General features: G+C 40.1%; 2 protein-coding genes across 10 annotated transcripts in view; one reads left to right on the top strand and one right to left on the bottom strand.

The window, feature by feature from the left end:
* Window positions 1–8,664, top strand: part of LOC117209365 — a 61,370-nt gene extending 52,706 nt beyond the window's left edge. For all 9 annotated transcript variants that reach the window (XM_033451330.1, XM_033451323.1, XM_033451324.1 and 6 more), the window contains 4 exons: window positions 4,374–5,155; window positions 5,323–5,640; window positions 5,881–6,202; window positions 6,779–8,664. In XM_033451330.1, coding sequence (XP_033307221.1) covers window positions 4,374–5,155; window positions 5,323–5,640; window positions 5,881–6,202; window positions 6,779–7,186 — 1,830 coding nt within the window. In that variant the 3' untranslated portion in view covers window positions 7,187–8,664. The remainder of the gene's footprint in view (window positions 1–4,373; window positions 5,156–5,322; window positions 5,641–5,880; window positions 6,203–6,778) is intronic.
* Window positions 8,665–9,942: 1,278 nt separating this feature from the next.
* LOC117209361 lies at window positions 9,943–12,217 on the bottom strand. Its single transcript, XM_033451314.1, has 5 exons — window positions 12,203–12,217; window positions 11,597–11,763; window positions 11,068–11,196; window positions 10,572–10,655; window positions 9,943–10,481 (listed from the first exon to the last, which is right to left on the bottom strand). Exons 1-5 carry the CDS (start codon window positions 12,215–12,217, stop codon window positions 10,304–10,306), a joined length of 573 nt encoding a protein of 190 aa, XP_033307205.1. The 3' UTR covers window positions 9,943–10,303.
* Between the last annotated feature and the right edge of the window lie 227 nt (window positions 12,218–12,444).

The following is a 12,444-nucleotide window of genomic DNA, read 5'->3' as shown; positions in this document are numbered from 1 at the left end:
ATTCAGAAAGTCCTTAGACCAGATCGGGTGCAGGTGCAAGTAGAACAAGAAAGCGGCCAGGTATGCGTAGGTACGGTCGACCTGGCTATCGGTCAGGCACGAACTGTGCGTTTCCTGTTGATCGCGAATCGTCCTTTTTTTTTATCGTTTCATTACGATTAGAAAAGTATCAATCGATATTTCGATACTTGTTATCGTTCGACTATCGTTCTTTCTATCGTCTGTAGTTTATTTGTAGGCGTCGATCGTGTTTTTCATGGTACGTTGAGCTTCGTTGTCAAATTTTGTCAACATATCGGTTTTCCTTTTCTTATTCTGATTTCTGTGAAATCGTGTGCAGAGTTCTTTTTCACTTTTCTAATAGTACCGCTATATCGTATATTTGCGGGGTTTACGTCTAATCCTCTTCTTTTCACTTTCTTCCGTATGGAACGTTTTTTGCTCCGATTTCCAATCTTTCTTCCTTCGGACGATCCTGTTACCATACATTTGAACGAACGCGATCATCGGATGATATTAAGTCGAACGAATCAATTATTAATTTTTTATTTCCTTTTGAGAATTAAAAAGCTAGCGTATATTAGAGCGTTATTCCGATGCCAGATGACTACGTTATAGTTAATCGGCGATTTTTCAAATTATATTTTTAATTACTGCGCGTGGCGGAATATAAGGTGACACGACCAAGTTACGAAGACGGAGAAATAATTACGAACGAAAGGCATCCTATGGAAGATGCAAAAGCTTTCTCTCTGTTTTGATATAATCACGAGTAGGAGTTGAGAAAATGATTCAGTTAATGGAACACTTTCAGAGATCTTGTAATAGTATAGGTTTCTTCGAATTAATTTACGATATAAGTGTGAGAAAATCGTCGACTTTACTCGTATATACGTTAGTCGATATCGAATCGTTTTTTTTTTTACTATTTTTTTATTTTATTTTCTTTTCGTTAACTCGCGTAGAAAATTTATATTCCGTATATTCTTCGGTCTTCGCTTTCCATATAATCTTTCTTCGGAATTGACTCGGGAATTGCTCGAAATTGATTCAACGTAACGAAGCAGAAATAAAATATGACGCGAGATCTAGGTAACATCTCTATAACGTTTTTTATCCGACACCTGTAAATGATTACGAGCATTTATCATGGTTGTCTCCTTTTTTCTTTCTATCCGAGTGAAATGAATTAAATTAGCTTCGTTAATCTCGTTGGACTCGCTTGATACGAAGCGATTGGACAGAGTACTACTTGAGAAAACGATAATTTATGGTTTTATCGTGTATAAGAGAGCACCACAGTGAGACGACGGACAGAAAGCGGTTGGTAGAGAAAGACGCTTCAGTTTCGTAACTCTATTGTAACAGGAACTCGAGTAATTTCAGGAACCTGACTACATTTGTACAGTTACTTTTCGCCTTGTCTATACGTGATCCTTGTTCGTGATCTTCCTTCTTTTCTTTCTCTTTTTTTCTTTTTTTCTTTTTTTCTTTTTTGATAACTGCGACGTTCTGCGTACCATAAAATGGTTTTATAAAATGGTTTCGCTCGCGACGACGGATTAAATACAAATTGTTCGATTACAGCGAATTAAATCTTTGATATTGCAAAAAGCGGAGAGTGGAAAGTGGACAAAAAAGAAAAATGGCATCGACCGAATCGATAAAAAGCAAAGCAATGTATGAATGAGACACAGAGTCGGTAAATACATGGTACTTTCGTTTGTAAAGAACAAAAGAGATCGTCAATGCGAAAATCAATTAAATACGATACAACACGTATACGGGTAATGAGTATCAACGCTCTTGCAACATAGCTATTTTATCGTTTTATGGTTACAGGTGAAAACACGATAGGGCTCGTCCTTTGCTTTTCATGGAAAAGTTTTGGTTTTAGTTCAAATCGGTACGCTACATTAGTGGCACACGGACTGCACAAATGCACAAACCAATTAATTAGGTCTAACGCGATTAAACGAATATTATTCGTTTCTAACGACACGGAATCCATCGGGTTATTCCCAGCCAACTGTTTCATATTTAAACTGTTTCAATTTTAAACTCTTTTTAGCCGCCAAGCGACGTTATTAGACACTTTCGATATAGCACTCTTATCATATAACGATAAAACGTATGAAATATTATTTCGTCGTATTTGCTTCCGTTGTATATACCGATAATTTTGTCGAGACTCAGCTCGTTGAACAAATGTAAATTATTCGGAGTAAGCCTATTTATTCGGTACATGATTCGGTCGCGTGCGTATGTCAATTGAGTTAACCTGGAATGCGAAATCTGTGGGCGTTGGTCAGAACTCTCGACATCCTCGATATGCGTACGCGATCGATTTGAACCGAAGAATGTCTGTTGTATAACAGTACCCTTGTTTTCGGTCGCTTTTAACCGACTCACTTAGTCGTATTAATACAAATTCTGACCCATGTAATAGCTGCCAGCATGTGTCGGATACGACTCGTGACTCGCATTCGTTAAACCGCGATTGCCTCCTCAAATACAACGAAAGGCACGAAGCACGGGTTAAATTTGAAAAATCCGTGTCTTTTGCACAACAATTTTTATCGATTAATAATATGAGCGAACTGGATAATTAACAAGCACGACAAAAAACCGTAACGACCTTTGTGATGACAAAAAAAAAAAAAAAACGTGGCAATTTTCCAAACTTTTGACTTTCAAAACTTCGCAATTTTACAATTGTTCTGTATCAGCGGATGGAATGGAGTTTGTACGATTCGCTTGCAAAGCTTCGGTTATTTTACTATCGAATCGCTTAAATCAATAAAAACCGAAGCAATGTGCAAACGAAGACAGTAAATACTTACTTACTACGCTATACTTTTAATCTGTCTAAAAACTTTAGTCGGAAATGTTTACTTATTTTCAGTTTATTATTTCCAAACGATTTCTAATTTGTTATGTCAGGCGAGAAAATTTTTAACACCGTTAACTCGCAACTTCCGGCTTACTAAATTTCACTAATAATACATTAGTTTAATTGGACAAAAGCACTCGATTCGGTTGAAATTTAAGCGGGTATTAGTTACACGTTAGATTTTCATAGCTCCCTTTTGTGTTGTTCTCTTGCTATTACTAAAATGTCGATCGTGTTAATCGTAATGATTTTATGTTTTTTTTTTTTTTTTTTTTTGACAAAATAGCGTACAAGTGTTGCAATTTTCTTTTGTTTTCTATTATAAATCTGCTTATCGTATACTTTTATTTACTTTTATTTACCGTATTTCCCTATTTTTATCGATATTTATTTCATCCTTCGACAACGACGTTCTCATTTTTCCGCCATTTCTCAAGTGCCAATGGAACTATCGCAGTACGAGGGAAATTAAAGTGTCTTTTCGTTTCCGATATCTTTGACATCTATCGCAGGAGGAACTTGGACCGTCGAGCTGCGCTTGATGATCTTCAAGGTCGGATCGGTCTGACAATTCACAGTACAATTGCATGGAATCTCGAGCACCGTAACCCGCATTCGATTGGCATTCCGTGAAAGGTTGCAACGACGAACAACGTTCGTGGAATTCCTAATGCAACTCGCTTCTTCCTCGCTTTACTCCGGTGAAACGAGCCGGAGGTGCTCGAATCGAGCTCATTGTCATTCGGTGTATTTCGAAAAGGACCGGCGCAGTAGACGCGGTGAAATGGAAAGAAAAAACAAGAAAGGAAGAAATAAATGGAGGAAGAAGGGTAGAAGATAGAGGATAGAGGAAGATTTTCCGGTACCGTGTTGCCAGTCCATATTTCTGGTTAACTCGCCGTTATGACTTACCGCTGAGTTTCGAAACGCAGCCGGTTAAATTGTCTTTCCACATACGTGCGGAGCCTTGGAAAGGGCAGTTGGCCCGTCCGTCATAAAACGCGTCATTCCTTCGAGTCGTCCGTTAAGAGTCGTTTAACAAATACCTCTTATTTTTTCCTGCTTCGTCGTAGCTTCTGTACGTGTTCTCGAACCTCGATTACGAACATTTTCCCATTTAACCCTACTGCGACCCTTCCGTCGTTATATTCCGTTCTCGTTATAATTTTAGCGACATTTCTAACGACATTTCGAATAAGTTCAAACGAAATTTAAACGAGAAATCGCTCGAGATATTTTCCGAAACGACCGAAAGAACGCTGCAGAGTTAATATTCATCGAAACTCGTATTTTCCATACGATTCGAAATATAATTTGCAAAATGCATCTTGGATGGTTAATGTTTCGTCTATTAAACGATCGACGATTTAATAGAATAACTATTATTTAACTGGTAATCGCAACGACGAGTTGCAGGTAAGTCGCGGTCGATGTAAAATGCGCTTGAAAAGCTAAAGAAACGTTCGTTCGTATTTTTCAGAGGGTAAATTGCGAAGCTCCGCTGGTGGACAGTAGCGCACTGCCTTTAGAACACAGATCGGTTTACGGGGCACCGGCGCAATATGGTCCTCCTGCGACGCACGGCGCCGAGGAAAATTGGCCGCTGGCGTCTCCGGACACACCGCAAATAAAACATTTGCAGGTGCAATGCGAGAAGACGCACATGCGAGTAAACATCGAGTTCGACAGGCCGTTTTACGGAATGATCTTCAGTAAGGGTTTCTACTCGGATCCGCATTGCGTTCACTTGAAGCCAGGCACGGGTCATCTGAGCGCCACCTTCGAGATCTTCTTGAATTCCTGCGGAATGAGTTCTTCCGCTAACCATAACGTGGCGGCTTACGGAGCTCCGACACCTTCCGGTAGTTACGTGGAGAACACTATAATCGTTCAGTACGATCCGTACGTGCAGGAAGTGTGGGATCAAGCGAGGAAGCTGCGCTGCACTTGGTACGATTTCTATGAGAAGGCAGTAACCTTCAGACCCTTCCAAGTGGATATGTTACACGCCGTTACCGCCAACTTCCTCGGCGACAATCTGCAATGCTGGATGCAGATCCAGGTTGGCAAAGGACCATGGGCCAGCGAAGTCTCCGGCATAGTGAAGATAGGGCAAACCATGACCATGGTCTTGGCTATCAAAGACGACGAGAATAAGTTCGACATGTTGGTGAGAAACTGCGTTGCCCACGATGGCAAAAGAGCACCTATTCAGCTGGTAGATCAGTATGGTTGCGTTGTTAGGCCGAAGATCATGTCAAGGTAAATAATAATATCCTTTCGTCCCATCGTAAATTGTAATTTCTTTGTTCTTTATTCGCGATCGAGCGATTAAGCGTATACACAGTTTCGTAATCTTAATACTTTCGATATTGTCCACTCTATTATAGACTACGAAACAAGGTGTAACGATTCTTGGTTGCTTGCAGATTCCAGAAGATTAAGAACTTCGGTCCGAGCGCCTCTGTCGTCAGCTTCGCTTACTTCCAGGCCTTCAAATTCCCCGATAGCATGAACGTTCATTTTCAATGCGTGATACAAGTTTGTCGTTACAATTGTCCGGAGCCAAAATGTGGACATCCTGGTCTCGAGTACGGTGCTCCTGCCACGGCTCTCACTCAGGAATACGGTGCACCGGTTCATCAGAACCTTGGTGCCGAATATGGAGCGCCACCGGTACCCGAATACGGTGTACCACCGGCGTTTGCCGATCCTCGGCATCCTAGCGGACCGGCTGGAGCTTACAGGTAGATGATAACCGCATATAATTAACATAATAAATTATGGTACAATAAAGCCAGCGAAGATGCTTTTAACGACGCTCTTCGTTTCGTATCCGGAGGACGAATTAATATCGTTTCGTTGCAACGACGTATAGTTATTAATTCGATACGTTGATTGATTTGATTCGTTGCACGTTATTAGCGATTCGCAATTTCCGTTGTTTTATACGAAAACGTTTGAAACGAATATTACTTTCGAAACAGCGAGCAGAACGCGGATGTAGTACCAGCACCGCAAGCACAAACCTCATCTTCCTCGCCGAGTTCGACGCCGGGAGATGCGACGGCCAGTAGCTCGCCGCAGAGCCCGCAAGATAACATTCACCTTCCTCCGCCCCCTCTTCCTGGTCATCCAGCCGGGGCCTATCAGACCGTGAAGAGAAAGGGAACCGCCGGTTCCGAGGAGCTCGAGGGTAACCTGGCCACCCTCGGAGGTCGACCGAGGTCGGTCGAAGGTTTTCCAGCCGAGCTTAGAGGTGCCAGAAGGCGAAGATCCGCCGACGAACATTTGCATGACGATGATTCCGTGAGTATTTACTTTGCGTGGGTCAGTTTATCTATAAAAAAATTAATCAACGTACAAGGTGCTCGTAATATGCGAAGATGAAATAAAACAAATAAAATAAATTTTCGGTTAGCTTCTGATTCTTCCAGGTTCTGATTATTTTATATATAGAAAAATATCTATTTGTACAAACACGCAGTCATCGGCTGTAGAATTACAATTAGAATGGAATTTGAAATGTAGAATGACGAGTTTGATCGAGGTAGTACAGGTACGATTTAGGTAAATCGGATGATAAATAAGATTTTGCCAAGAAACTTGGTTGTCACCAGTATTTATCGTATTAACGCGGTGAATCGTCGTTGCGTATCTTTATCGGGGATATGGTATATCTAGCTATTGACTCTGTTGCTGCGAGTAATAACAACGATCGTACGATAATACAACTGAAAACGATGTAAGAAGTATAGTAAGATTTCTTTTCTGCAAATACGTCGATGTTCGTTGTTCCAGTGTACGAGTATCTTTATTATTTATTTGATCGTTGTCGAAGAATAAAAGACTTACGATACTCATTCGATCGTTTCGATTTTCCAGAGTATCTACCGCACTGTCACCTTAGTCTCGAGCCACGTGTACAAGCGAGCAGCCCAGGAGATGACGGACGTGAACACCTCGAGGACGATTCAGGTGGTCGCGCCAGGCGACGTGAACTTCGCCTTAGGCACAACGAATTCCAGCAACGATACCACGGTCGTTATCCAAAACGCCAGCGCCTCGGCCGATCCCGAGACCATCTGCATGAGTCTGCCTGGTTTCGTCGGCGGTCTCGTGATGCTTCTTCTCGTAGTAGTAGTCGCATCCCTCGTCGCGGCGTTTCTTTTCGTCAGGGTGCGCGCCGTTGACCGGAAAAATATCGTGGCCGGAAGCGGCTTCGTGCACGCGGCATACGCAGCGGATAACTGCAGCGTGCCGAACCCAGAATTCGTCAAGGTGGCCAACTGAGGTCGCGACCGTGAAAGAAATTCGATGAAGAACGAGAGAAAACGATTTCTCGAGGATGGCCGATCTCGAGGACGGACACCGTGCTGGAATATTATTTAATTTTTATGGCCGAGTTACCTCGAACATTCTCTCCGTTCTCCTTCGTCGTTCGTTCGATTTTCTCTTCCGGAATTCAGCTTCTTTTCCACAGGCCTCCTTCCTTAGTCGAATCTTATCGTTGGTCGATCGAACGTGTGCTTTTCTCTTCGATCGAGTTTGCTTGAACGAAGGAACGGACGGAATGTTCGGGTACCGTGTAAATAAGAAACGCACTAGAAACGCGACTCCGCAGCAGAGAGAAGAAGAGAAAAGGAGGATGAATCAAAGAATCGCAAGAACGACACGCATGGAACGCGTTTCACCTGTCGCGATCGTGCCTGTTAATCCTTTCACTGCCACGAAGCACCGCGTACCATCGGGTTGTTCAAACTTTTATGTTTACCTCGATACGTTTGCAACGTAACCGCTCGCAACGATCTGTACGATTGTAACGTACCGCGCCAACTACCTTACGCGAGAAGATCGATCGTACGAAGATATGCGTTTAACGCGACTAACGGCGAAACGTTGTCCGATGCGGGTCGTTCCAGGCCGGACTCCGTGGCGCGTCATGATCGCGGTAATAAGACTAAGAAAAAGTAGCTTAATCACGCGTTAAGGCGGTAAGAATAAGTCACGGCGTGCTGCGAGGGTAAGGTTCGTGGATGATCGCCGGAGCAGTCTCGGAGGGCATTGTAAATAAGTCGGAAGTAGTCGGACGGCCCTACGCGATGCCGACGCGCGGATTTCTTTTTCGATTCCGCGTTCTCGATCGCAAACTGTGTGTACACTCGATTATTTATACGTTTGTATAATTCGAAAGATATTCCTTCTTGCAACTTCGCCGTAGCTCGTATCTCGTGAGCCACGGGTTCTGCGTGTTTGATGTTTCGCGCGACCGGAAGCCGATGTCTCTATCGGAACTCGTGACGATTCCTTCGTATGTCTTCTTATTTATATCGTTTTTCTTTTTACGCTATCTCTAACTCTCTCTTTTTCTCTTTCGAACGATCTAACCCTAATTTATTTGTCGAAATTACCCGCGAACATACCTCTCTCCATCTTCCTCATTCTCTCATCCCCTTTTCCTCGCTCTTTTGTCCCCCTTGTTCGCTTAGTATTTAAGATTTTCGAGAAAAGAATATTCCCTGGATACGGGAATATGTTTCAAGTATGTGTTTTAAGCACACGCCCGCGCTTACAGAAACACACGTACGTACGAATGTATATGTAACCTACGATGCAGACAGAGTTGCACATGTACACGCATACGCGGAAGTATATATGCGCGTGAGTTACATCGTATACATTGTTACACTGGCGCGAGCAACCTATACACTGAGACAAGATTTGATTATTTCATAATTATTTTAATTACATATTCATTTTTATTTATATAATCCTGCGTTCCTCTTCTTCGTCCTTTCGGCATTGGCTGTCATTCCCTAAACCTATTAAGGACCAAGCACTGAAACAATACGTTAAACTAACGCGAATGCAGCGGTATCGATGGATGCAAATAACGTAACATATACCGTACATATCATTGTGTCACGGTACAACGAAAGTAAATGGAATAACAGACACCTCTCGCAACTTCGATGCACAAGTCAAAGGCAAAGGTCTGCTACAGATATTTCATTCTTCTTTAATTTCATAAAATTGTAAGGTTTCGGTTTGATGGAGGAAGAAGATGGAGGAAGATACGATCACGGAAAATATATCGCTTAACTTTTCTTTCGTAATCGGACGACGTTAAAAAAGACGAAACTCGATAACGCAAAATTGGTTCTTGATGGATTAATTATTTCTCAATCGTGGAAAATACGTGAAAATCATTCGAAAAGTGCTCGAGATACGATAGGAAAACAGCTCGTATCGTTCTCAAGTTGTTCTATTCTATTTCTCGATGTTCTCCGTTCCTTCAGTCGTTTTACATTTTTAGGAAACTTCGCTTTATCAAGATTCGGAAAGTATTCACGAGCGGCTTCTATAACTGCTTTCTCTCGGATTTCTCTTCAGCAAGAAATTTTTTCAACCGTGGGAATAAACGCAAGTCAGAGACGGCTAATTCTGGCGAATAAAATAGATGTCGTAATAAATCGTATCTTGATTCGTTGATTTTTTCCCATAGAAGAGCCGCGCCACGTTTGTATAGGATTGTGTCGGCTCAGTGGAAGTTTTTCGGTACATCCTTGATGTTTTCTTGTACGTGGCACACACTGACTCGATGCGTTATAGTTGCTCGTACGACTTAATTTATTCATTTATGGAAAATTTCCAGATGCAAATATTTGCAGAGTGCATATTATATGCAAAAATATACAAATTATTCAAAGGAAACTACATATCATATAAAATTATAAATGTGAATTTGAATAAACAACTACGGTAGACGTATAACGAACGAAAATCTTTAATAATAATTAATAATAATAATAATAATAATAATTCAAAGTTGCTGTAGGAAAGAGTTCGTAGAGGAAAATGAAAAATAATAATTAACAAACAATATGAAATTGAAAATATTGTTCAAATTATAAATATAAATTATATAAATATTATTCAAAAATATATCAAGGAAAAAACGTACGATTTGGGTTGTTTTTATTAACGGAGTAAGCAATAATTGGCAAATAATTATTATTTTTGATATATTTTCATTAAAAGAAAGAGAAAAACGGAAGACCGCCTTTAAAATTATGTATTTTTCAACAAATTTTCAACCATCGAAGATTAACGCACGCGGAAGGGGAAAAATGAATGTACAAGAATTATCATGTAAAATTCAGATAAAAATGCATTTAAACCGCGTTGAAGCTGTGTTTATAGAAAATTCCGGTGAAAATTGCATAATTACGTGAACTTGTTAATTGGTAATTACAGCTGTTATAAAATCTCGTATATGCATGACAAAATTTACTCCTTATTAGATATGTAAATTGTTAAATTATTAAAAATACGAGGAGGATTTATTAATTTTCAATAAGAAGGATAATCTTAATAAATTCGTTATGCTAAAGAAAGGATAAATTTCAATTATCGTGGACGACATCTAGTTCCTGACATTTTCCAGACACGCAGCAACGGTCTATACTTGGCCATCATAAGTTCACGATATCTTGCTGATCTTCTGACTTTCTGGATCTTTTCGGCTATGCCATCCATGATCATGTCCAATTTCGAACGAGACGGTAACAGTTCCTCGAATTTGCATCTGTTACAAACAAAACGATAAGTACATCTTTTATTCGTTTATATCGTAGAATCGATATGATCTCGACAAAATTATGAAGCAATTACTTACTTCAGCATACCGTGTTTTAGGCTCGCGTCCACGAAATAAGATTCTACTTCCTCGTTTAAGTTTAAAATCGTACCCAACTGTATTCTACAATTGGTAAAATGAATTACGTAATAAATTGTCAACTGGTACCTCTTGCAAAATAATCGATCAACTGTTATTAGTGAACTGAGAAGTTATAAATTCTAGGCTATAGATTCTTTCTACAATTCGACAATTTTATGTTAAATGGAAGACAATGAAGTGACTTGTAAAACCCGTTAATGTTATGCAAAAGAATTTACTAATACTACTAATAATTCGTAATTTATAACTTATCAAATTTCGCTAAAGCCATTAGATAGCTTTCGTTCCAATAGTCGCATCGACCATACGATACGAAATAAATTGAAATAATCTTATACGAACTATTATAACTCGATGATATTCGTTTTAACGTTATATCGTAACGTCGAAACTGAGCAAAGTAGACATTTGGCGTTGTTTGTTTCCATATTACCTTATACTCTTCTTGTCAGCGAGGAATCGAAGTATAATATTTGTCCGATTGAAAATTTTTAAGCCGACATGGTCGTTCACGTTTAAGTGGATCGGTCTGAAGTGGTGAGTATCGTCGGAACGAATTTGTCTAAGATGCGGAAGATTCGAATAAGTTTCACGGACCAGATATAAAATATACGAATAGAAATAAAAATATAAAAAGATACGTATCTCTAACGTACAGAGAAATAAGAAAGAAACCTTTACGTTATAACAACGTGATATCGCGATTCAGATTTGTGGCGATAATATTTCGTCCGGTGGTGATTAAGTGACAAGGAAATGTAGCGTGAATTCGTATGGGCGAATTGTTGCTGCATCAGACATTAATGTTTATTCGTCTAGTCAATGTTCGCTGGAAGGAGAGAAGTTGGAAGCTCGCCGACGTCACATATAGTTTTAATTGAAAGACACGGTTATGAATGTTTCGCGTATTGAGGCGAACCCGTTGTAATTAGCAAACCCTCGGTGAAGCGCGATTATTCTACTTTTTTTCCTCAACGTACCCGGACTCGACCTCTTCTTCCTCGTCGTCGTGCTCTGGAACAACAGGTTTCAGCTCCTCGACCTTCTTCTCCTTATTTCGCGGACTCGCAGGCGATGTCGACGCTTTGACACTTGCGGAACTGAACGGATTTTGCGTCGAACACAAATGCTAATGAAATCGTTTATGAACATTGTCGAATTTTCTCCAACATTCCTACCTTTTTAATATTCTCCTCTCTGCCAGATCCAAAAGCTTCTCTATGTGCATTGCCGATTTCTCCTGGACATACAGATACTGACTTATGAATTAGTTACTTCATTCTTCGTAATCGTCGTAGCAAAATATAACAGATTTAAGATTAGAAGGTGATATGTAATTGTAAAAAATTGGAACTTTTGGTCGTCGATTCTTGCGTTAACTTCTTTTGTTAACTCGCAGGCTCTCTATTTCCATGTTCATTCGTTTTTCCGTTATACTAATGCCAGATCAAAGAAACTCTTTGAAGCTAATCAAGAGTCTCTTGACGTTAATACGTGCAGAAACATTTAAATAATAGATGCATGCAATGGTATATACAGTTAGTCGCATCAATATTCGAACACAGTACCATGTTGCTATTCATTGTTTTGTATGATAATATAAGAGGGGGATGATTTCTAAATATCGTGTTGCCTGTTCTATGAAAATATGAATATTCTCCATTTATCGTAGCTTAAAATTACGTAAACAGTTTCTTCCTAACAATGATGTTTATTCGTACAACAGATTTTTACGTAACAAATAAAGTTACGCAAAACGTGACAAGCGTCCGAATATCGGTGTGGTGTAAGAGTAAGACGATCTTTTGTC

Source organism: Bombus bifarius, unplaced genomic scaffold (genome assembly GCF_011952205.1).
Source record: "Bombus bifarius isolate JDL3187 unplaced genomic scaffold, Bbif_JDL3187 scf7180000008176, whole genome shotgun sequence".
Lineage (NCBI taxonomy): Eukaryota > Metazoa > Arthropoda > Insecta > Hymenoptera > Apidae > Bombus > Bombus bifarius.
Note: the sequence above shows the minus strand (reverse complement) of the source record. Positions and strands in the feature narration are given on the sequence as shown.